General features: G+C 33.0%; 2 protein-coding genes across 11 annotated transcripts in view; both read left to right on the top strand.

The window, feature by feature from the left end:
• LOC116853652 overlaps window positions 1-13,215 on the top strand; it is a 33,526-nt gene extending 20,311 nt beyond the window's left edge. For 3 of the 9 annotated variants that reach the window (XM_032834798.1, XM_032834802.1, XM_032834801.1), the window contains exons 2-9: window positions 9,839-10,364; window positions 10,558-10,780; window positions 11,039-11,175; window positions 11,259-11,468; window positions 11,677-11,859; window positions 12,521-12,649; window positions 12,720-12,921; window positions 13,029-13,215. In XM_032834798.1, coding sequence (XP_032690689.1) covers window positions 10,236-10,364; window positions 10,558-10,780; window positions 11,039-11,175; window positions 11,259-11,468; window positions 11,677-11,859; window positions 12,521-12,649; window positions 12,720-12,921; window positions 13,029-13,087 — 1,272 coding nt within the window. In that variant the 5' untranslated portion in view covers window positions 9,839-10,235 and the 3' untranslated portion in view covers window positions 13,088-13,215. Of the gene's footprint in view, window positions 1-9,808; window positions 10,365-10,557; window positions 10,781-11,038; window positions 11,176-11,258; window positions 11,469-11,676; window positions 11,860-12,520; window positions 12,650-12,719; window positions 12,922-13,028 lie in introns of all 9 variants that reach the window. The other 6 variants (XM_032834803.1, XM_032834804.1, XM_032834799.1 and 3 more) reach the window with 3 other exon arrangements.
• Window positions 13,216-13,380: 165 nt separating this feature from the next.
• On the top strand, window positions 13,381-26,096 carry LOC116853651 (cysteine and histidine-rich protein 1 homolog). 2 transcript variants are annotated; one of them, XM_032834796.1, is made up of 7 exons: window positions 13,381-15,736; window positions 20,461-21,036; window positions 23,794-24,032; window positions 24,352-24,563; window positions 24,858-25,018; window positions 25,127-25,329; window positions 25,457-26,096. In XM_032834796.1, the coding sequence occupies exons 1-7, from the start codon at window positions 15,542-15,544 to the stop codon at window positions 25,482-25,484; spliced, it is 1,614 nt and encodes a 537-aa protein (XP_032690687.1). In that variant the 5' UTR covers window positions 13,381-15,541; the 3' UTR covers window positions 25,485-26,096. The 2 variants fall into 2 exon arrangements, with proteins under 2 accessions (XP_032690687.1, XP_032690688.1); XM_032834797.1 differs by lacking the exon at window positions 13,381-15,736 and adding an exon at window positions 19,970-20,077.
• Window positions 26,097-26,686: the final 590 nt, after the last annotated feature.

Genomic DNA, 26,686 nt, shown 5'->3' with positions numbered 1-26,686 from the left:
TTCACAAAGCAAAAGAAATTGTTGTTTAGGAAAATAATTGTGTATGCTGACTGAATGTTATCGAGAAATGTCGAAATTAATCACAAACTACCTGTTTCGTTAGTAATGACTACTAGAACTGTTTGCATTGCCATCTAACATTTGCGGGCGGAAATTAAGTTAAGGTCCTAATATATACATACTAGGGTGGTCCTTATTTACTCTTGGTCAAAATTTTTTTTCGAATTTTTCCTGCGGCACCCTCTAAAAAGTTTCCATTTGACAAAAAATAAATCCCTGCCAAACTTTTGCTCGATCGGATAACGAGAACCCGTGCCCCCGGATCGTTAAACATTGGAGTACCTTTATATTAAGCTGTATGCGTTATCAATATGGTTTTTAAAGCGCGTTCTTCACAAAAATCACCCTAGAGAACTTTTCTTTTTTCTTTCTACATCGTTTGAGATCTTATAGTCTCATTTAAACAATTAGATAAATTGTTGATGACTAAAAAATAAAAATAGTTATTGTATGTATTGTTTAAGCTACAACAAATCATATATGAACTACAAAAGTTGCAATATTATGTTTGGAGGACAATATAAATGTAAAACATGATACCTTTCATGTTTTTATTAATAAAGAAACTTTTTAAATTAAATATTATGTAATAATTAATAATTTCGTGGCTCCTAATCTTATGCTGGGAGGGGACCATAGATGTACAGTCTGTTTGATAAGAGCGTGTACGGCAAAACTTGATAAATAATTTATTGAAATGATTTGGAATGAAATACACACATACTACTTAATTAGAGAACTGTGATGTTTTGTTATTAATAACTTGTTCAGTCGCCTTAATAATTGCCTGGCATCTCCGAGGCATACTTTCAACTAATTTTATAGCATATTCTTGAAGTAAAGATCTCCATATCAATCGAATTTGTCATACTAATTCTTTGACCGATCAAATTTTCTTTCCATGAAGTTTAAACTTCATCAAGGACCAAACGTTTTCAATAGGATTTGTATCCGGTGACTGTGATGGCTAATCCAATAATTCAACATTATTTTCTTATTTCCACGCGGTACAAAACCGACTTCGATGTTTAGGATCATTGTCCTCTTGTAGTATCCATTTTTCGTTTTTCCTTATAAACTATGTTTGAGCAGATAGTAATAAAGCCTTCTCATAAATTTTGACTATTTTTCTAGTGGTTTGTGAAGATATGCAAAGTGTCAAATCCTTGCGTAGAGCCACGTTTCGGTAAGTTATCGACATTTTTTACCTTTAAGTAGTTATTCACCCACTTATTTACAAATGTTTTTGACTTTCTCATATACTTAGCAGCCGCTTGGCGTGATATTTTTGGTCCTTTCGGATGTGTACAAAGAAATATAGCTTTGAAACGCGATGTATATTTGGCACTCATGGCGAAATATATATATTTATCATGAAGATCGAATACCAACTAAAGCTTTATCAACAAAACATCTTAGGCGAAAAGTGCTTCTACCGGTTTGAATTTCCCGTTTACCCGTTTATATGTAACAGTTTTGCCGGACACGCTCTTATCAAACAAACTGTAATACCTAGGCTGCAGATTTGCAACGTTTCCCATCGTCTGAACGCGTCAAACAATATAAAGAAATGGTATTCTTTCGATAAAAAGTGTATTTCTTTTTAACGAAGCCTGCTTTATTCCCGCCACAACACCACGATATGTGGTGGGAATAAAACAGCCTTCGTTAGAAAAAGACAGACTTTTTACCGAAAGAATGCTATTTCTTTGACGCCATTGTTTGACGCGTACAGACAATGGGAAAACCCGCAGCCTAGGTATTATACATCTATGGTCCCTTCCCAGCATAAGATTACGAACCACGAGGTTATTAATTATTATGTAATATTTAATTTAACAATTTCCTTATTAATAAAAACATGAAAGGTATCATGTTTTACATTTATATTGTCTTCCAAACATAATATTGCAACTTTTATAGTCTTTTTATAATTTATACATGATTTGTTGTAGTTTAAACAATAAATGCAATAACTATTTATTTTTATTTTTTAGTCATAAATAATTTATCTAATTGTTTAAATGAGACTATAAGGTCTCAAACGATGTAGAAAGAAAAAAGAAAAGTTCTTTAGGGCGATTTTTGTGAAGAACATGCTTTAGAAACCATATTGATAACGTAGACAGTTTAATACCAAAGTATTCCAATGTTTAACGACCCGGGGGCACGGGTTTTCGTTATCCGATCGAGCAAAAGTTTGATAGAGATTTCTTTTTTGTCAAATGGAAACCTTTTGGAGGGTGCCATAGAAAAAAATTTGAAAGTCGAAAAATAAGGACCACCCTAATACACACACACACACACACACACACAAAAGTGTACTACTTAGCGAATTAACTGTTTGAAGTTACAAATTAACTAAATAAAGCACCCCGATAGTGAGAGGCAAGGGGACTCACGTAAATAAAGCACCCCGATAGTGAGAGGCAAGGGGACTCACGTAAATAAAGCACCCCAAAGGGAACAAGAAACTACCACGTCCACGCCGTTGTTCCTGGGTAGTGCTAAGAGTAGTAATTTCTATTAATTTCGGCTAAAAATTTCGTCCGCCATCTTGGTCCGCCATCTTGGATCCGCCATTTTGAATTTTGCAAATCTGACTTCAGATTCGTGATCAGCAACCCCAAAAACCCTCGTAAACTTAATTTGGTGCAAATCGGTTGACTAAAATTTTTGTCCGCCATCTTCGTCCGCCATCTTGAAAATTTTAAAACAGCCAAAGCTATATCTGAACGTAAAATTTTCCGCTTTTTCATTTTCCGGTGTCAAAAAGGGGGGGTTTCCATTTAAAAAAAAACCACTTCCGGTTGAAGTAACCCACTTTCGGTCAAAATCAAAAGTTGAAAGGTACGCCATTTTGGTTCCCTCTCGAAACCCTACAACTTTTATATGAAACTTTTTTCGATTCCTGGCCACACAAACGAGTTATTGGAGGTGATAGATTCAGATGACTCACCCTGTACAGAGTGAGTCATTTTAATCGAACCAGGCAAATATCTCGAAAAATATGGAAGATACGGAAAAATATTTCAAACAAAAGTTGTATGGCTCGGAGGGGGACATAAGATGGTGTAATTGGCTTGACCTTGGATAGTCGTTTGAAAGTCACGTGAAGGTCACCTTCAATTTCTTAAATGGAAACCTCCATTTTTCATTGCATATTCTTGTAGCTTTCCTCGAGAGATTTCCAAAACACAATAATAAAATATTTTTTCATTGAATATCTTTCGAATTAAAAGGCTTCAAAGTTACAATATTGTTGCCATTAGCATTGGTACCCAAGGTGTTCGACCGACGGCTGAAACCTTTTGAATGTTGTTCAGGGCCATGACTTTGACAACATTTGTCAAGGTCAAGGCGATTAGAGGCTGTTTCTAATATTTTCATTTCTTCAAATTTTACAGTGAAAACAAAAATAATAATTTAAAATAATGGGGTAACATGTGGAGTCCGATTGACTCTAAAGGATCATATGAAGGTCACAATGCTTTGTCGGGGCCACAAAGAAGCACACGTGTGAAATCTCATTAATAAATTTCTTTAATAATCATAGCATTAAACTTAACATTTACTTAGTAACAAACTTAACATGTACATAATTTTTATTCAATTAGTAAATCTTGTCTAGGCTAAATGTCTAACGTGAGCTCCAGTATGTAAAAGGCAAGTATCAATTCTTTTACATGTCAAGTTTGTTACTAAATAAATGTTAAGTTTGTTACTAAATTCCGACTATAACGAAAAGTTAAATAATAAAATTATGTTTGATTGAAAAGTTCATTTTATTGTCCCGATTCCAATCTTAGTCAATCCATTTTTTTAAATTTTTGAGTGTGATTGGAATACACGAAGAATTGAAAGATACTTAAGTAGAAGTACTTATTAGAAGTACTTGAAGTATGTTAAAAAGTCAAATCATACGAAGGCGACTATCGCACTGCGGCTAGGAAGTTCTTAAGAGGTCTGGTAGCTGATAAACTTTTAATGTCATTTCAAGGTCGGTGGACACATTTTCGGAAAAAATGTTTCAAACATAAGTTTCGTATTTTTCACCGTAGAATAAATTTGCAAAAAAAATAGGGTATTCCATTTAAAAAACTAAACTTCCGGTCTAAACAACCCACTTCCGGTTAATACTGGAAGTTGAATATAGCACCATTTAATAGAGCGTGCTCGACTTAGTGAAAAAATGTTTTAAATTTTTAATAAAATGTTGATCCCTTTATTTTAAATAGATGGTACGGGTGGTCTGAAACACCCTGTGTGTGTGTGCGTGCGTGTAGTAAACTGTGCAACGACATTTACTAGATCAACAGTCGTTGGTATGTGTGTACAGAATATTTATTTTATAAATGATCAGTCCTGATTATTATAATGTTATCTGGTTTTTATTTGTCGTCTACATGCTAATATATATAGTTTAAAAAAAAAATATATGTACAGAGTGTATCAGAACAACTTTTGAAGCTTTCATGGAGGTATAGTACGAATTGAGGTGAACATAAAAGTGTTATATCGTTTTGTGATATTTACAATAATTAAACAAACAAAGGTATTAATTAAAGAAGATTTATAAAAGAAAATTTATGATCACGCGAGATATGGTAGATGAACTCTAGTAGTGATATCTGCCATCGTATGCTTGTACATTAGGTCAAACTAAACAAAAGGTCCTCTACAATTTTCCTAATAACTTTGTAGATTTTTAATTATTAGTTAATGAAGATTGACGGATGGTTACTTGCAATAATATATTAATGTTACCTGATTAATTCAAACTATCAAATTATTATGGTTGTTTTAAAGTATCCTTTTCAATTCCTTTTAATTAATTAACAGTCATAATGAATGCATATGTAGAAACGAATACATCTGGTCGAAAATATCTAGTAGGAAGAGTTGCTCAAATTATATCTCATAAATTTCTTTATTATTTTCGAATATGAACGACATCCAACGATAAGAATGAGAAATAAATGAATACAATAAAAAATATATAAACATTTAAAATTATATCTTATTCTTTCTGTGCATATAAGCATTTAAAAAATCAGGTACAATTGATAAAATACGATTTAAAAGACCGATACAATTTCGACAACTCTCCTCTGACTCTCGATCTAATAAATGTTTGAACATTTATGACATCGAGTGTATGTGTACCATATTTAACTTTCTGCGTTTGTGGCGACGGAATTAGCAGCTTTCACACGCCTTGCGTGAAATGGTACTGTTTGTATTTACAAAGTATAGCAATAATAGAAATAATTATCACTATTAACTGATCTTTGTAGCGAGATTTTACTAATTGCAGTGTTATACACTTATAACTAAACATTAATTATAAGTACACTTTTCAGTGAAGAATACACAATTCTATTTTAGAGAATGAATGCTCGCGGTGTACCGCGTCGTGTATTGTTCATCGAGTAACCATCTTATCGATAGTTGATCGAAACGACCAAGGCACTAGGAATTTGAATCTTTAGATTGCTCAATAGACGACCGTCGCGAACGTCGAGCGACGAAATTAACAGCGTCGATATCCGAATTCGTCGGAATTAGTCTCGACCTTAAATTGAACGACGCAGAAGGTCAACAAAATGGAAAATACCGCTGCTCGAGAAAATTTTTGTGAAAATTCGATCAATTGCATTAATCAATTTCCTCAGATTCGATATAACTCGTTTTTACATTTACTATATATATACCATTATTATATATACTATATATATATACATTATATATATATATATATATATATATATATATATTACATATACTATATATATATACATTATTGTACGTTATCACATCGAAATTTCACTTTTACTTCAGGCCTCTCTGCTCGGCAATCCGAGCAATCTGGATTATATTAATTTATGCGAGTGCTCTTACGGAACGAGAACTTGCCTCCTTGAAGAAGTGATGCTCACATACCTTAATGCATTTTATTCGTATTATTTTCATCGTTTTCTCAATGACACTTGTGCCAACCATTCTTAAACTATTGTCATAGAATTAGAAACTTCCAACATGAACGAATAGATTATCAGAAACTTTCCTTATGGACTTCGACTGCGTGTTATTATTATGTTATTTAATTGAACTGCCCATAATAATAACTATTTTGCTTTACGAGTGCGAATAGTCATTTCCGACGTATTGTTAATCGCTAAATGTGAGTCCAATATCTAAATTTGGCTATTACGTCGCAATTTTTACAGAAATGGCGTAAACTGTGTCAAAAAGACGTCAAATAGATAGAACACGATAATTTTGCTCATGTTTTGATATTTTTGATAATATTTTTGTAATAATTTATAATTTTATAATAATAATTTTACTGAAGTATTTTCCTTTTAATTCTGATAGTATTATGTGCTCTAGGCTTCAGTGAAGTAATGTGTCAAACGCTATTAAAAAATAATAAGAAATGTATTATTTTTGAATTTTAAAAATGGCCATTTTATCCAAGTTTATTCTATACAAACACATAATAGCAGACGTCGCTACTAGAACTCATCTATCATATCTCGCGTGATCGTTTATAAATCTTCTTTAATTAATATCTTGTTTAATTATTATTAATTATTATGAATATAACAAAACGATACAGAACTTTTATGTTCATCCGTGCTTAATTCGTATTATGTCTCCACGAAAGCTTCGAAGGTTATTTTGGAATATCCTGCATATATATATTTTTTTTTTTTAAACTATATAGCATGTAGACATTTTTATTTTATTTCGTTAATGTTACGTAAAAATGAAGTTAAAAGCTTATGTTTCCTTGTTTCCTGTCGTGGCCATCTTGATTTATAATGTCAAAAGGAAGAAAACACGCTAAAAATTCTTGCAAAATACTTTCAAATAAAATATTACAAAATGTTCACACTAGCAATTGATATATTAAGCAGATCTATTAAATAGCACGAACATTTTTCTTTTACTCTAACAATCAATAACTGTATAATTAAAGTAATAGAATCATGAGGAAACACAGATTAAATGCTACATGTCATGTTAATCTTACGGTAATTTATTAATTGTTAAAGCAAAAGGGAAATGTTTTACTATTTTACAGATATGTTCTATTAGTTACAAGTATTATTTTATGAATACATCTCTTTGATTTGATCGAATTATAAAAGAAGTATTTATGTAATTGAATCATGTTTTTGGCAAAAAAATTATAAAATTACATAGAAAGATATGTGTATTTAGATGAGTATTTTATCTTTTAGTATAATATTTAATCGTTAAAAGTAAGTGACAGTAAAAACGAAACAAATTTCTTGCTTATATTACTTATTTATATTGATTTTTTATATGAGCTGAAATATTTAAATTTCTGATAGAAATAATAAGATCATATAGTATTTTAATAAAAGTTGTATATATTTCCATCAGTCTTTATCGAATTTTTTAAGGGCTTTCTGTGTCAACGTATTTTGCAATAATTTTTAGCGAATATTTTTTCGTTTCCGACATTATCAATCAACAGTTCCGTGGCAAAATATCAGGAGTTTCCAAACTTATCTTATTTTGTATCAATACGATTCTTTGTTTTGGAGATACAGTTATCTAAAAGTAATCCTTCTCCTATGTAATATTTGGAGAAAAAACATTAAATTCTATCTTAATATTACATTGTTTGAAAGTGAGTGCTTTTTATATTTATATAATATAATCAGAAAATACTAAATAAAAGTGCGACAACTTTGGCAATTTCATATACTTGTTTGTTTACATTATAGTCAACAACATAATCTATTTATAGACAAATGCGTATACAAAATTACTGAAATTATTGCTTTTTTGTTTAATATTTTTTGATTATAATCCAAATAGACTTTCATAATTTTTACGACGTGAGATAACGAAAACTTTACAATTGTTTTAACTGCATTTATGAAGCAAATATATTGTACGTAAATAACTACTAAAATATCATCAAGCGACGCTAAGTGCATAAAGACGAGTATCCTCTGAGAATGATAGGATTGAAAATGACTATGTTTATGATATATGACGATCGCGATATCAGCTTTCTCGGTTATTTTTACGTCGATCGTACTTTTAACTAAAATATCTCGAGAAATAAAGTAATTCTAAAAATCTAATAACATTTCTGACAGAGAAACGTTAATATAAACTTTCAATTGTGACTAATCTGATAAAAATAGTTACGATCATTCTTGAGATCTGAGACATTCTCCCAACTTAAAATACAAATTTTTAGCGAATAATAGTTTTTCTTCTAGACATTAATTGTTTAAATCTCTTGTAAACGTATGTGGCAATGGTGCTCTAATATAATTTAAGGCTTTTATACACATCAGTTATTTACACGTAAATACATTTGAATATGTTTGATATGTGTTCAATTGATATACCTGATTACAAAGGTAAAAAACAACAGGTATATAAAAATGTCCAAATACATATACAACAAAAAGTAATAAGATATAAAAAAATACATTGAACATATAATGTAAAAAAATATATAATGTAAAAAAACATAAAAACATAATGTAAAGGATACAATACAATCTAATTATTACTTAGCTTTTAAAGTATTTATGAAAAAATCAACAGATATTTCAAAACATGCCTGTATCTCTATAAAATATTGTTTCAAGCGGGATGAAAATCAGGATGATTATCAGGATGAAAATTTGCACTAGAGAGAATACAACAGCTTGAAGTAACTTTGTTAATAATAAATATAGACTTTTTGTTATATTGACGTAGCATGCAATTTAAGTTACACACAGGTTTTCATACCACATTTTATATAACATATTGTTTGAAGCAAATTTTCATTATTTTTTTCGTATTTTTATTTTGTTATGCTAATAAATGCTGTTATGTAATAAATACGAGTGTTATACGAACTACTCATAAGGGGTGCAACCTTTATGTATCCCTATTAAGATAAATGTCCTAATGACTAAACTAATAAGAAAGCACGATTAGTTTTACATGTTTATTAATAAATAATTAATGGAATTACTAACAAAACTAACTCATGTCCTAATTATTTAATAATACAGACTCGATGATTAAATTCTCATTAAATAATATTACGAATTGACATAAATATCTTTTAACAAAATTTTAAACTTTTTTAAAAATATTAAATGCAAATATTTTATTAATGTTTCAATTATTGGGATGTTCAATCTTCAATTATTGGGATTTTACTTACTAGTAAAGTTGCCACCAAATTACATATATTCTGTTTGTATATATAGGTACAAAAAGCACTCATTTTCTACAGAATGTTGCATTAAGATAGAATTATATTTTTTTGAAAAGGACTATTTTGAAATTACTATCTCAAAAATGAAAATTATATTAAAACGAAAAAAGTGCATTTTAAAGTCTAAAACTTGATGTTAACAATGAAATAAAAAAATTCTGCTGCTATTAGAAAGTTATAAAATCCTTGAAAATTGTAATTTGTAGCCCATTTTATCCTATTTTTCTCAAAATTATGAAGTAATAACCATATTTGGACAACAGATTCGTATTTAAATTCGACTAAAAATATGTCGGAAATAATTTTTCACAATTTCTATTATTCTCCCAACTATTCACATTTTTGGAGCAAAAGAAAGGCCATCATTTGTTAGACAGTGTTATCAGTCGCTCGCTCGCGGATGGTGAGAATCCGATAAGAATTATGATTCCTTGGCGAAGCAAAAAACAAATATCATGAGCATTAATTGATCAACAGATGTGCATAGTTGCTATGTTCAATATTTAGACAACGAGTTACACGTTCGCCAAATTGATTGAAGTGCATCGATCAACAAGTGCAACGGACTACAGGTTTCGAAAGACGAAGGCGCTGCGTGAAGAAATATCTTGAACAAAGATGTAGGATCGACGCGAAGTGTTTTGGAGCCGATTAATTTTCGGACACTCACACGTTTGATCGCGGAATTGCGTTACGACATTTCCCTGCGAAGTGCGAACAGCGATAACTGCGAATCGAGATGTTCGATCGGGAAATGATTTTCGAGGCTCACGGCGGTCGCGCAGCGTCAAGAAGTTAAAGATCGGCACGATTACGAGTGCAAGAGGAGGAGCCGCGAAAAGATCCGTCTGGTGAACTCGAGTGGGCAGCATCCTGAAAAATAGGCGGCGTGGTCTTACTTAAGATGGACTCGGTGGCGGTGACGGTGCCGCTTCGTCAGCCGACGAAAAAGATGAAGAAGCGAAAAGAGCTCGACGCCCTGGCACCGGCGCACGCTATTTCCCGCCGGAGTTCCGGCAAACGCAGTTCGCAGGTGATTAATGAGTTGTGAGAGATTGGATTCTTTTTCTCCAAAATAAGAACGTCGAGCGGTCATTAGTCTTTTTGAGTTGATACAAAGATAATGGATAGAATAGAAACAATATAAACATTGTAGCGTTATTCCCAGCGCTTTTATCATTCGAGAAGAGTCATACGCGCTTACTTTTTCTCCCTCTCTTTTTTAGGAATTGTTAACAGACAGCAGTGACGATCGTTCGGAATACTGGAACGTCTCCACTAGAAGCGGTCGTAAATGCAGGAGTAGGAGAGGTCGCGCTTGTCCTGGATTCCTCAAGGCTTGTAGCGCCTTTTTGGCATGTGCCTCTATACTAGCAACCGCCAGTTTAATATGGCTGTTCATTGACGTTCGTCAGCAGCTTACCGCTCTGCGAACCGAATTAGACCAAGGTACAGGTCTAATGTTTGTCATGAACTGGCAGTGCATTTATTAAGCTACACAATAGCGATAAAAAAGAAAAAAAAAAGCTAATCGAGAACTTTATTGAGTTTACAAGCGTGAAAAGAAATATTCTACGTAGACACTTTTAATTAGAACCTTTCAAAACTCAAGTTATACTATTGCGATATCTCATAAAGTCGCACTTTTATGCTTTGTGTGCAATGATAATAATTTTCCTCTCTCTCTAAATCTCCTGTGAATTGCAGTCATAGCGGGCAGTGAAAGCGTTCCGGACGCTTTGCAGAAATGTCACTCATTATCGAGAGATCTTCAGAATAACCAGACTATTATTTTCACTAGACTGTCTGATCTTAAGCAGCAGATAAACAATTTCACGATACAGGTAAAGCCTCACGATTAGCGTCAATAATTCACGTTATCGAAATGAAATGACTTATATCTTCTGTATCCATGTTGTTTTTGCAGCTGGCGCATGTTCAGCAGGGTTTGCACAAAGTACAGCAGTGTTTCCAGGCTGCGCCCGAGCTGGCCAACATACCTGCACTTTCCAGTAGCGTTGCAACATTCGGCAGTCAAATAAGAGACCTCAAGGCTACGGTAAATTCTCTGAAAGAAACTAATATGAGGATACAGGATGCACAAACCACTATACAGCAAAATATCAGCAGTATTAAGGTAAAAATATTTCCCACTACCTCGTGGGTAGAACTTTTTACTTAGTAACATAAATTGACGCAAATATTACTTTGTTTTTATTTCCGTATTCAATATATAACAAAGAAAAGACGCTTAATTCGGCTTACGTCATTGAATGACAAGTATTGATATAAAACATTGTGGTGACAGTTACAGTTGATTAAATATTTCATTATTACGTTCGTAGAACACTATATTAGAATTGTCAAACATTACTCAAAAGCCTCAAATAGTGAACACTGATGAAGTGCAGATTAAGACTGACAAACTGAATTCTACAATATTGCATTTAACGAATAATGTGACGCATATTAACGAGACTTTGTCGAGCAAACTGCAATGGGTCGCCGATGATCAAGATAAAGATCGCGTAAGTATAATACAACATAGATTTAACATAATAAGTACATAATATACAGGGTGTCTTAGACCTCTATGATCCTTTGTGAGAACGTAGGATGGATTGAGGTGAGCAAGAAAGTCCTGTGCCGTTTTACGATATTCGCAATAATAGTCGAGATATTAATTAAAAAAGATTGGTGAATGATCAGGCGCGATATGGTAGATGAGCTGCAGTGGCGCCGTCTGCCGTTGTATACTTATACATTAAGTCAAACTGAACAAAAAAGTCCTCTACCATTTTGCAAATGACCACATAGATTTTTAAATATTAAAGAAAATTGTTACATATATGATTGTATACTATAAACAAATTTTCAAATTTTCTTTAATTAATATCTAAAAATCTATATGGTCATTTACAAAATGATAAATAACTATTTTGTTCAGTTTAACTTAATGTATAAATATACAATGGCAGACGGCGCCACTGTAGCTGATCTACCATATTGCGCGTGATCATTCACCAATCTTTTTTAATTAATATCTCGACTATTATTGCAAATATAGCAAAACGGCACAGGACTTTCTTGATTAGCTCAATCCGTTCTCACAAAGGGTCAACATGGAGGTCTGAGACACCCTGTATATATCTAGAATATCATTTATTATATTTATGTTTGTTCTTGCAGAAAAAACTAGTTTCACTTCAAGAAGCAACAGCAGCTATTAACACAACAGTGATGTCTTTACAAGGAGAATGTGTTAAAATGTCTGAACAAGCTTCTATCCTAGCATCGATTCAACAATTAAACGAAAAGGTTTGTCATTAACCATAAAGCTTTATTGATCGACATACAACAATTGTTACCAATTGTGCTTAATACACAGATGAACGAGATGCGTGCAACGGATTCAGAATTAATTGGCAAACTCAAGCAGTTGGAACAAACGTACAAGGGACTAAAGAACTCCACTAGCATAATGTTCGCGACCGTGAATGATATTCAGAATCAGCAACAAATTAGTAAAATAAAATTAACAGATTCGTTAAACGGAGACATGACCACAGAAGCAGATCGCGGTGCAACAGGTGCGTTAAAGTCATATATAAGAAATTACGATTGAAAGATTCTTAATTATAAATTTATATCTGTGGATAAAATGAATTTTATATTGTCCTATTGTCGCCTCGTATAGATGTAAGTGACATTGCTCAGAAGAGGATTCCAAACGAGAGGCCGAGGCACCTCAATTAGATTCCGATTAACGTGAGCTTGGAGAGGAATGAACGAGCATTGGAAAAAAAACTCGTGTGTATGAAAGCCATTTTGTACACTAATAAAGCTGTGTATTTGTAAATAATAATAAATTAAGTATGTTATAATTCTATGTATATAGAAAGACTATTTATGATCCGGATTGTGTATATTCTCGCATAGTGTGGAACTGTTCACTGGAATCTGTAATTAATACCTACGTTGGTTTGGAAATTGTGAGTGTGTCGTGGCTTAGAAGATGCTATTCACGCCGAGCAATAACTCTTAGCGCTCATATAGATTTGTTAATGTAAAATGTATAACAATTATTGTGTATTCAACCGATAGATTCGAAGGACGATTAGATATGTAAATTTCTAACTATACTGGACACTGCATAGCAAAAGAAGTATTTCAGAAATACTATGGAAAGTACAAAATCTACAGCCGTCTACGAGCACTTTTTCTCGGTGTAGTGTAGTGAAATGTTCATATTCCAAGTAACGGCGATGTATGACTAAAAGTTTTCTACTCTTCTACATTTTATAGAGTGTAGTAGTACGCTCTGGTACGTTTCTCTTTATGGCATAAAAATGTAGATTTCATCAGATTGCAGAGAGAAAGTCGTATATAGATAGCTAATATAAAAATATTAATATGTACAGAGAGATACAATAGTTACAGTTTAATTACAGTTTTTACTAAACAGTTTAGATTAATTACAATTTTTACTAAACAGTGATAAAGCAATGAAGAATTAAATACGACGATTATACTTCCTAGTTACGATATGTTGAATACACAGAGAAATAGATTTCTTTGAATTTAATAAATTTTATTGTATCCAAACAAATTTGATCGTTGGAATGATCTAAAGAAACTAATTTGACTTTCCAAATAATTTTGTTGTTCGGTTCAAAGAAGAAAAATGTTTCACTTAATTTTATCATTTTACTAAAAAATTGATACAATTTTGTTGAAATAATATTAAGAAACATAATATTTCTTTTTTTGCATTATTAACAGTTTCTTTTTACCACATTATCGAGAAGACTTTTTACCACCCTCCTCCCTTCGTGATTCTTTATCTAAATGCCTATGTCAATTATCTCATGATGCGGTGACCAATCCTTTTCCTGATAACGGATTTGGGTTGCTTGACTTCAATGGTCGAACAGGGAATTATTGATTTCAATAAACTCTGACGATATATTTATAGCATTACGCTTATAATATATCCTTATAGTCCAAAAAAGTTTTTCCATACCATACCTACTAATTATTTGAAACGATGAAACAACAATAATATAATTGTTGCATCGATATGTAACAAATGTTGACAGAATGTAAATTAACGAACCAATAACGACATAATTGCTCTCGGATTTTTAACCAAATATTATATTGCTAAGTACAAACAATAGATTAAATTTAAAAGCGAGACAATAGTTTTTTCTCAAACAAATAATATAGTTCAATCAAACGAAACATGAGAAATTTAGAATATAATTAAATATATTATTTAATTGAAAACTTTTTTTAAATAATGTTTTTTTCTATCAAATAACGTGGTTTAATTTAATACAAAATTATATTTAATATAAAATTATGTTGTTCAATATTAAATAATTTTGTTGATTAAATGAATTAAAATCAAGCAAATAGGAATACTAAATCCAAAGAAAACTTTCTCTCTGAGTAAATTTGGAAGATCGAAAAAATATACTAGTAATATATGTTCGTAATTCTTTATTTAACAAAAAATAAATATTATTTTTGTATGTGTTATCTGTGTCAAAAACAGACGGAGATAACGAACCCTTTAATACGACAGCTGATAATTTAGTTAATTGATAAATAAGAGTTAAAACGGTGTTTCGAACATTTAATATAAGAATATATTACGTTTTTCATCAAACTGTTATATAATTATAAATAGATAGGATACATATACACACACACACACACATAAAGATTAGTGTATATTCGCATGTAATTATTTTGCACGCAGTCTTATATAAAGCAAATCCAAGCTATTGGTACTTTATATCCTTATGACGATGTCAGAAATCGTTGGAAAATGAATTTTTTGAAATTACAATTTTGGCTGTACTCCTTCCCTTTCATGTACGTGTTTGCGAATTCAAAAAGATAATTACGTGCGAGTACGTAAATCGTCTGCGGCAATATTGAAATAAATCAATAAAAAAAAAAGGAATAAGAAGAAAGAAAGATGTAGAGAGAAAAGAAAATATATACATGTTTGAGGTTGGTGTTTATTCTAGCCACTTTGCCAAGTGACGGTAATTTAAAAATAAAAAAGCGCAACCAATTTTTAATGCCTCATAATTTGAAGCTTATCGCCTTAGATCTCGGCATGCCCCTCTCGCATGCCTTTGAGACTCGTGCGATTGGTCGGCTCTTGTAATTCTATACGATGCATCTGTGCAACATATGCAGCACGTCCCCATAGTTAAGGTCGCATCGCGCGAGGACGCGACTGACTCGGTGTCGTCGGCTGAACTTCTCCCATCTCGATTACGTCAGTTGGTGGTGCCATGCGAGTGTGAATTTTCACGTAATTCAGGAACCGCGCCACGCGCCCATAAATATTCACAACTAAGCACACAAGAAAGAAAATCCAATCGTGTAAGTACAGGATCGCGCGAATTGCCATTACGCCTCGCTGCCATCGCTCCGGATTTACGTCTCGTGTCTTCACGTCAAATTGGATTGGCGTCGCCTTTGTTTCCCTTTATGTCGAGAAATTGAGTTTCACGAGTGTTTCTTTCATAAATTTGGTATATTTTTGTAACGTATTTGTGAAGAAATCGTGTCTGAAGGATTGTACAACTTTATTTAGTCCAAATGTAAATATATATCGATTCGATAAAATGCACCGATATATCCCATGATATAACGCGAAGAAAACATCAGGATTATGGAAATCAAGTCAAGGCGAACGCAGTCACTTAACAGTTGCTTTAATATAATTCAGCTACGCGTCAGTATTGTCGAGAAGTAAAGTTCGAAAGTCACGTCGATCCATTTAATAGTGATTGCAACAAAGGAAAGTACAATAAGGTAACGGTCCCAATCAGTTAGCAATCGAGTCCCAATTAAAGAAGGTTAAAGGTGAATTGAATTAAAGGTTAAAGAAAAAAATTAATTTTTACCCAATCCTGTTATTATTTCAGAAAATAAATCTAGGATATCATTTGCTTTACTAGTTTTTTAGATTTATAAAAATGTTGGTAGATTATGTGTGTGTCTCTTAGGAAAAATTACTTTAAGATGTTCAAATTAATTTAAAGTTGCTTAAAGTTACTTAAAGCTATTTATATTTAACTTTAAGTAACTTTAAGCAACTTTAATTTAATTTGAACATCTTAATGTAATTTTTCCTAAGACTACGTATATAGACTAAAAAGAAATATAATATTTCTAAAATAAATTATTTAATATAAATTATTTAATATAAAATAAATTATTTAATATAAATCAACATGAATATATATATATGTGTGGACATGTGTTTTTTATTTTTTTAAGAATCAATTTAAAGTCTAATAATTTTGTTTTAAAACTATGATGTTTGTTGCTTATATGTATATTAACAGTTTCTTTTACTGTTTGATCGATAAATTTATGTAAATGAATAAAAGTTACTCTAATCATAAATAACTACTTAGGATCGTTATCTTTCAATTGTAACATACATAATATAAATCTTTCAAAAACCCACGAGTGATCCTTCTCTTCTTTTTTCTTTTAATACCTAGATCTTACGCAAAATGCATTTGTATTCCCCATTTTTAAATAAAATGATATTTTTATAAAAGAATACCTGAGGTCTTTTGAGCATACTTGTACAGTCGGTTAATTTAAGTGCAAAATATTTTTCTTCTATAGCGTTCGGGGAGACGCTATTTAGCGCTATGAGCGTGTTCTGTCCTTCTTCAATTTTCAGTAACAAACAAAGACAAAACACGCTCATAGCACTAAATAGCGTCTCCCTGAACGCACCCTATGAGTTATGCAACGTATTCTATATCTAATGAGAAAATGTATTTCGCGAAAACTACTGAAAAATAAATTCTACTAGATATGAAATGTGTTACAAATCTCATCAAGAAAAAGTGTTGCAATCTTTAATTAGCCGACTGTAAAATGTCCTGAAAACTATTCTTTTCTCTTTAACGTGATATGCAACATTTTTTTTTAACTACCTTCCTTCATGACTATCATTTTAATTTTACGGCTATTTATTGACTGTCAGAAAAAAATAATTTTCAAAACATTTTATAAATGTGATGAAATGTGTTAAAGTGTTCTTTCATTCAAATATCTTTTTATTTAAAAATGGAACACAAAAATTTTCAACGCGTTATGACGTCACAAGCTAACATGGATGGCCGCGGCGACCCACACAGCAGAGATGTCTAAAATATATCATAGGAATATCCTAAAGATATATTTGGGATATGTGATATCTTCAAGATATCCTTATGATATATTTAGCATATTTCTGTTGTGTGGGGAGTACTCGGGAATCTTGACAGCAAAGCAAATCGATTACTAATGAATTTTCCAAAAAATGTGTTATTGTTTCACGAGATAATCTCGTCACATTCGCGACGCGTTCAATTGACACAAACAAAGCGGCGTCACTTTATCATTGACCATGCGAGCGACGTATCCGATAGCTCGTAGTGATTGATCGGTTTGAGACTCTTGACTTCATTTAACTTCCAAATCTTATGTCTCGTTTTCAAACATGCAACTAGTCACTCCTTAAAGTTCCGGTCGCGCGATTTAAAGTCCTCTTACCCCACTCCTATTTTTAAATGCCAACTTTAAATTCCCCGACAAGACGTAAACGCAGCGACGCTCTCGATCACTGACCTCGCTAGTATACATTCGACCGATGCGCATACTGTATCTTGCTCACGGAACTCCGAACAAACGAGTTTCGACGTTGTTGTCTTTCATTATAGATATTTGCCATTGTCAGGAGCACAATATCCTCTCTCTTCTTTCTTTGAATTCAATTATCATTAAAGATAGGTTTTCTCTCTTGTTGACTTTTGTACCGAAATCATATCATGCAGTTAGCATGATTCTCTTTACAGAAAAGACTCCGAAAAGTTATCCATAAAAATTAATGAATTATTCGCTCTCCAATCAACATAATAATAGAAAGAAAAAATATCTATGAAACAAAAAAATACTTATTCGGTGGGTACTAATAACATATATTTATTTATATTAATATAAAATATTTGTCAAATAAAATATACATTTTCTTGAAATCTTAGCTTTACCTGAAAGCAATTGTATTTATTGTATTTATTGTATTTAAATAAAACAGAATTTAGATTTAAGTAAATATATATTATTAGTACCTGTCAAATAAATATTTTTTATTTGCCAACTATTTTTTCTCTCTGAATGTATAATCAATATATAATGAATTTTCAAGTCATGTTTTATATGTAGAATGAGAACATTTTTATATTTTTATTGTATAAAAAATTTTACGTACAGTAACATACAGTACGCTTACGATACAGTATGCGCATCGGTCGAATGTATACTAGCGAGGTCAGTGATCGAGAGCGTCGCTGCGTTTACGTCTTGTCGGGGAATTTAAAGTTGGCATTTAAAAATAGGAGTGGGGTAAGAGGACTTTAAATCGCGCGACCGGAACTTTAAGGAGTGAAAATATAAGTAATGGTATATACATATGTATAACTAAATATATAACTGCTATGAACTATAATATAGAACTACTTTTATATATATTATACACGATAACTTTAATTCGATTTAACAACGTAGTTTGCTCCCAGACAGTACAAATGTCCAAAATTGAGTCATAAGACGTCTTTAGAATGTCTTTAAGACATCTTTAAGACAATACCTTATAAACTTGTCTTAAAAATGTCTTAAAGACGTCTTATGACTCGATTTTGGACATTATACTGTCTGAGTTAACTCTTGCGTCCCATTTGTATATTCTGTTAGGTAAAAAATTATACTCCAATTAAATGCAAGAATTTATTAATTACGATTACTAAACCGGATTAACGTTGTCGTATATCAGGAGTCATTGTATATGTACATGTTTTTATTTTTTAAATTATATAGCAACAACTATAAATGTATTGACTAAATAAATTGGATGTCTTAGTCAAAACATTTGATAGAATTACGTAAGAAAAATCTATATAACTAAATCGTGTTTTTGGTAAAAAATGATAAAATTATATAGAAAGGTATGTGTATTGAGATAAATATATAGTCGTTTAGTATAATATATATTTGAAAATAAATTACAAGACGTTAAAAGTAAATTACAAGACGAAAAAAATTGACAACTTTTTTATAGCTGAAATTATAAGTTACAGATAAAGTCATATATTTCCATGAAATTTATGTAATTTTTACCAATTTCCTTATGGAATTTTTCGAGCAGAGCTTTTCTCTCCTTTTGCAATTTTCAGACATACTTCTCAATCCTATTCGAATGAAAACGTCAATAATTTTTCCAACTGAGCCAAATTTGAGTCGCTCGGAGAGCAAATAATGACATGATAAATATTATTATTACAAAACTTGACATCATTGATCGCTCGCCCATAATATTATGCAAATCTGCCTGTTTCAATTCAAAACGTTATTGTATGTACATGCATTTCGTCATCTTTGGCTGCGTTCCGAAATTCACTTCCAGTACTGAAAATCTGTAGTTCATGTCACATATACTATAGAATTTCAGTACTGACAGTGAACTTCGGAACGCAGCCTTTATCTCGTATTCATGATCGATCAATCGATCGGTCGGATTGCGCGGCGACTTCTTGTCTACATGTTCGTCAATTTCCGCCGCACTTCGTCTTACGATCGCGTATTCCACAGTATTGCGTCGCACTGCATTTCGCGTGTGTGATTATATCCGCTCCACCAGCTGGAAACGAACAATACTCGGTAGAGTAACCAATGATACGCGCTACGCTTTCTCTTCCTCAATTATTTATTTGTTTTTCAAGACGCCATTACGCTAAGCGTGCGTATATTCATATTACAAAGGCCATTCGTATTAATTTGTGACACAACAAACAGTATTTTTTTTATGTTTTTGTATTAATTTATAACATTGCTCATGCATAATGAGATATTTTCATTGATCTCGTGTCTACTTTCGAGTATAAAGCTACTTTTCAAAACATCTATGGGCGAGTTTTTTAATTCATCGATGGATCCATCGCATGATGCGTAAATACAGCGAAACGTTGCATTTGCGCATCATGCGATGGATCCATCGATGAATTAAAAAACTCGACCTATCTTCTCCCATGCGCACTTTTTAGGATCGTCGAGTCCTTGAAAATTTACTGGCTTCGGACCCTACGAAGTTACCGTTCGCCTCTGCTCACCAAAATTCCGAGAGCGAGTGCGCCTCGACGGCAGCAGCTCGAACGGGTGAAAAAGGGTTAGGAGGGAGAAAGAGGAAGAAGCGGAAGATAGCGAAGGAGCACGCGCGACGACGACGGAGGAAGAGAGAGAGAAAGAGTGCGCGCGCGCGCTCTTGCTCACTCGGTTATTACGTCAGGTCAGGGAAAGAAGCGACTCTCCGACATCTGCGCATTTCTTGCGTTCGCTCAGGGGAAAACTCCAAAACAAGCAACATGGCGGACCCGAGTAACGAGCCTGCTTCGTCGAGCGGCGTCTCGGAACAGGCTGGCACGCCGGCGGCGGTCGCGGCTGCCGCAACGCCGATGCGCGAAGACCTAGAGAAGGCCGAGGACTTCCTCGAGCCCGACAAGAAGCGTCGCAAAGTGGTGCGTGCTGACGGCAACAAGACTGAACAGAAGCTCGAGCACCGCTTGGGCGGTATCCTCTGTTGCGCAGTTTGCCTCGATCTGCCTCGGTCGGCTGTCTACCAGGTAAGTCCCCGGGCAACTGTGCCCATCTAATCGCGCGTCGTTCTCGTCGTCGTTGTCGTCGGAAATTTCCTTTGTCGTCTGAGCGAGAAAGTCGACGTGGCTCTCTTTTGTCGCATTCCGGCTTCCGTGAGTCGCGGCGTTCTTTCACGCTCGAGGATAATTGCGATTTACTCCCTTTACTACCTCGCCTCAACTCCTCTCCGACGACTTCGTCGATCGACCCGTTTACCAAGCTACGTAAGTCGATCGGTTTTTATACACCGTATATGTGTGTACGCGAGCTTTACTCTTTTAATGTGGGAGATGTACATGGATTTAGATCGTTTGTTATGTATATTAAAGAGATATCACTAAAGAAGCTTGAGTACCACTGAAAATCTCTTTCGGTGCGTCGTTTATGTAGTGTATTGTTTTTGTAAAAAACAAAAAAGATATAGTCTTAATACACAAAAATATTTCTGGAAGAACAGTATTTTTTTGTAGCGAATAGAGTTTGATCATGTCATTATTATTTTATTATTTGCAGAAGACTATACCTTTTCTTTCCCTTGTTTCATCCTACTGAAAAATTCTTTCTCTCTCTCTTTCTCTCTCTCTCCGTTTCCATATTTTGCTTTACCTTTCTTTCTTCACCACCATGAATTACAGAGATTTATTATCTAGGTACAGAATTTAACAAGTTATATCCTACTGAATTCTGGTCATCTTGTCTATTTTTGTTGTGGTATAATTCAAATATGAATTATAACATGATACAAGCAGACTTTAGTATCAAGTTGCTTAGGTCCCTATCTGCTTGATGCATTGATAATTATAATATTAAAATGTATACCACACTTCTTACGATTGTAATTACACAGCTTCCCATAAACTGAGCTTTACATACAGGTTGTATAATGAGATTGTCTATTAAGACCAGACAAGACATGTTATTTCCTGCAGGTAGGTAACTTAATATTTTTTTTTCTTTATAGGAAGGACAAAAATGTTTCTAATATATCAATAAAGATTCCCTTTATGCAAATCTGTAATACAATGAAATTTCTTTTTATGATATTTATAAATTAATTCGATATATATATATATATATATATATATATACATATATGTACACACACATTGTAAAACATATGTACATATCTTTGCTTTATGACTTTATTAGATATCCAACAAACGATTCAAAATTTTATTTTCTAGTGTCACATAAAAATTTATATGTAGAATCTTCTACATGTACATTTGTTATTCTCATATGATTATTCATATTGGCATCTCATTATAGTTATGTTTACGCGTGTATAAAAACAAACAGTTTATATTATTCCTATTACTGGGAGTAGATAATATATGCATAGAGTATCACTCAATTTGTCATGTATGTATGCATGCAATTATCCATATTTGTTTAGGACATTGATCATAAGGAGAATACTCATTTGTAGGATTCCCAAATTCACATTGGTGCTGTTAATTTTATCTTCAATACTTTTCTTTAGAGGATTATTGACATAATGGTGTAAAAAGATTTATAAAATTGGTACAACTGTTGTAACACAATAGGAAAGATGTAGCAGACTTATCTTGATATTTCTAATGTTAAATAGATATATGTGTAAACTCAGGCCTTTTATGCAAATATGCAAATAGTGCATAAATAATTTCATTTGTGACATGAAGATTTATCTATATTGTATTCTTTTAGTTGTAAACTTTTATAAATACCTTGCACTGTCCTTTTTTTACATAGGGTCTACCACACATTTATAAAGAACAACGTTTGTTTCTATAATCCTTAAAATAGCGGGATTTGGAACTTCACGTTTATTAGTGTCTCTCTATTAAATCAATTAGATAAATAGTAAATTAATTAAGATCCTAGATTTCTGTATAGTTGTTTAGTATATAATATAATAACATATTTGAATTTTATGAAATACATTATTATTATTATTACTATTATTATTATTATCCTTATTATTATTATAAGAGACTATTAGGAGGGAGGAATATATTCAGAGTACATACAATGACTATCAAGATCTATTGTAGATTAATGCGAGACTGATGCTCATCGGTTATAGTTAACAGTGAGAGAGTGAGAGTGAGGGAGAGAAAGCGAATACAGAAAGAGAAAGATTTGTACAAACTGTATAGTGCAGAACAAAATAAATATTCTTAAAGGTTATTAGTTAGTTATTTCGCATAAAATACCCTTTTTCACTTATCCTACGTGTCATCATCCTTGTCTCTTCCTTTCTGTCATCAATATATACTGGCACCATTAATGATAATTCTTTAGAGAGTATTCATGATTTAAACAGACAGTCTTGAGACAAGTGCATCTGTAATTAATAAGTACCCGTACGATTTTGTGTTTCAGGTTTAAACATCAAAATGATGGTAATATACATGGCACTAACCTTTTTGTTCTATTTGTGTTGATTTTGTTCCGGGGTTTCTGTAGCGTACATAAGTAAGAATGTAAAAAAAAAGACTAATACTGTGCGTAAAGTAAGAAAAAATTGATTCGTTTTTGCGTTCACGTGTACGTTAAAGTACTATATTGACTGTATATTTCGTCGTTTGTAACGAGAGAAGTTGTTAGAATCTACAATTTAAAGAACTATATCTTGGATAACGCATTTGCTTGAGAAATATAATGTATCATGTAAAAAAAGTTAGGTTTAGTCTTTTTTTTATATAAAAGAATTGTAACAATAAGAACGTTAATAATACATGCTGCAATGATGTTCACAGTGTACTAATGGACACTTGATGTGTGCTGGTTGCTTCACACATGTCCTCGCAGATGCCAGGCTGCGGGACGAATTGGCAACATGCCCCAACTGTAGAATCGAAATCAGCAAAACTTCCGCATCTCGAAATCTGGCAGTTGAAAAAGCTGTGTCTGAGTTACCTGCTGAGTGTCAATATTGCGCAAAGGAGTTTCCGCGTAACTTCGTAGAACACCATGAGGATGCTATGTGCGAGGAAAGGTAAATTCGTACAACTTACCGATAACGAGACTTTCGCAGTCGATGTCACCAACTAATATCTCATATTTCACGATATAATTACAGGTGGCCCGCAAACACATAATAGTAGAAGGCAATTGTTTATATGTACAAAAATATTATTTCTCTTATTTTAATTTGTACCACAGATTAAAAGTAACTCCCGAAAAAGCTTCTCTAAAAGTCCCCCTCCTCCTCTCCCTCTCTATTTCTCGTATCCCAATGTATTAGTTTTCTTTTCTCTGTACATACATAACATGTTTACGTACGTGCACATATTAATATCGACTTACTTGTACAGGATATCTAGTTGCAAATTCAGCAGGATCGGTTGTCCATGGCGCGGACCGAATCACGAACGTCTGGAACACGAGGCTCACTGCGTTCATCCACATCGCACGGGCGCGGATGTGATGGAAGCTCTGCTTGATATCGACGCTCGTACCTTAGAAGAACGTAGGCTCTATGACAATGTCTTTGATCTTTTGTCCTACGAGAAAATTACATTCAACGGTCTGTATGAATTGTTAGTTCATCATCATGTACAAACTCTTGTTTATATGTCACACGCACTAAAGTAAAACCCTGTAGATCTCTATAGCGTAAATATATTGTCGATGTTGATTTTTCTGTTTCTCTAGCAGCAACGGGAATCGATTGCCTCGATTGATCCGTATAACTAACTTTGTTATATTAATATTGATATTATAATTTTACATGCTTATCGTATCTCATTGTCTCCTTTTTATACAGCCACAGTCGCCACTCGAAGGATCTCGATTATCTGTAAGATTTTGTTATTTATAGATTTACAGATGAAGCCGTATCGTACGGACGAATTTGTTCATAAACTCTTTTACGAAACGTCACGATTCTCGGCTTTTAATAACCAGTGGGTAGTGAAGGCGAGGATTAATAGTAGTCAACGCGATCCTACACAGAGTTCGGAGCGCGACATGACTTATCAAGTATGAAAAACTGCATATCTTTTAGACGAAACATCAAGTTCTTCGTTGTGTTCTAAGTGAGCAGGATGCGGCGTATTTTGTAATCCGTGCAAAACATTTATTTTGTAGCTGATTCTAAAGTCAAAGACCACCTATCCTCTGCCGCTTCATTATTTGATCTTGAAAGGCCCATTTGGCGACATGAAAGTGCAACCGAGAATTCACAGATTCGAATTCACCGAACAGGACAATGAGAGTCCATATCTACCATTACCATTACCGGACACAGCCGAGTGTAATAGACTTCTCGCTGCTAAAGCTATCAATTTTAGGTAAAGGACCACCGATTCTAGAACAATATAGCTGTTGCAGTTACTTTATTACAATATAATACAATGAATGTGTGCGTGTGTGTATGTGTGTGACATGTATGAACAAAGCATAATTTTTCTTTTGCAGACTAATAATGTTCCTGGCATCTAAGTAGCTTACAACGATGATATATATTCTCAAGTTTTTGTCGCGAAACAAATCAGTGGACGAGAGATCTTCTAGATGTAACGATAATAAGGATATAGATTACAGAGATTTATAATCGTTTACAGTAGTGATATCGTCATGATAATAATAACAATAATAATATTATGAATAGAAGAACTCGAGGATGCTAATATTATTATTATGTATAAAAGTATATATGTTGACGAGGATATAAATTATATATTATAGTACTATAGTATGGCATGTGTGAAGGAGGAGGGTACAGTAATATTTAAATATTCTGAAAATTGGCGCGAGATTGAACTGCTTTGCGTCTCTTTGTAAACTTTTACATCTTAGAAGAGGGTAAAGAGCAGTAGTTTACGTAGTTGTTGTTAGACAGATGGATTAAATTGTACGTACGAATGGTATATAATGTAGTTTTACAAACGCGAAACAAAACTAAAATGAGCAAAATATCGCTCAGATGATACCAATTTAATTCGCATATCTGTTCGAGAGGAGCCTATTAAATCTCAAGTGTAGATAAATTAGAAGCTATCAATGTAAAATTCCGAATAAAAGTTGTAACATGCCTAAATACAATATGTTTATTACACCTAATATGATATTACACCTAATTTACATCGATATAACATCATGTTCATACATCTTGCGAAATCAAGACGCGAGAAAGAAACAAATTCTATGACGACTCTTAATAATCTTAATCTGCATTTATATCAAAGTTTGGAATAATTTGCAATACGTTTCAAATTTGCAATCCTGTTCTTGCGTTTGAACGACTGAATGTTGCCATTACAATTCTGTCAGATTGATGAACGTATTGTTGCTGGACTTTGGACCATTTGTGTTATTCGGAGGAAAAATTAGAGGATTTAGATTGCTCTCGGGTTGGCTGCTGCTGAGCCGACGATATTTCGACGTGGGTAATCTGGAATCAGGCTCCGAGCAATCTATCAACCAGTAAGACGTCACCCTGCCTTTTCCCTTCAACTCCACTTCCCCTCGAAGCTCGAGACCAAAAGTCCCGAACTTGTCCAAGATACTTTTCGTTGCTTCGGATACGTGTATCCTCAAAGCTGCAAAATAATTGCGATTATGTGTTAATCAAGCAACGTACAAATTTTTGTTATTACTGTACTATTCTATTATACTGTCAACACATAAATGTATCTCTGATTTAAA

Source organism: Odontomachus brunneus, unplaced genomic scaffold, assembly GCF_010583005.1.
Source record: "Odontomachus brunneus isolate Ranch 3 - 2012 unplaced genomic scaffold, Obru_v1 Obru_scaffold_410, whole genome shotgun sequence".
Taxonomy (NCBI): Eukaryota; Metazoa; Arthropoda; class Insecta; order Hymenoptera; family Formicidae; genus Odontomachus; species Odontomachus brunneus.
The sequence above is the reverse complement of the archived record's forward strand: the minus strand, read 5'-3'. Positions and strand labels throughout refer to the sequence as shown.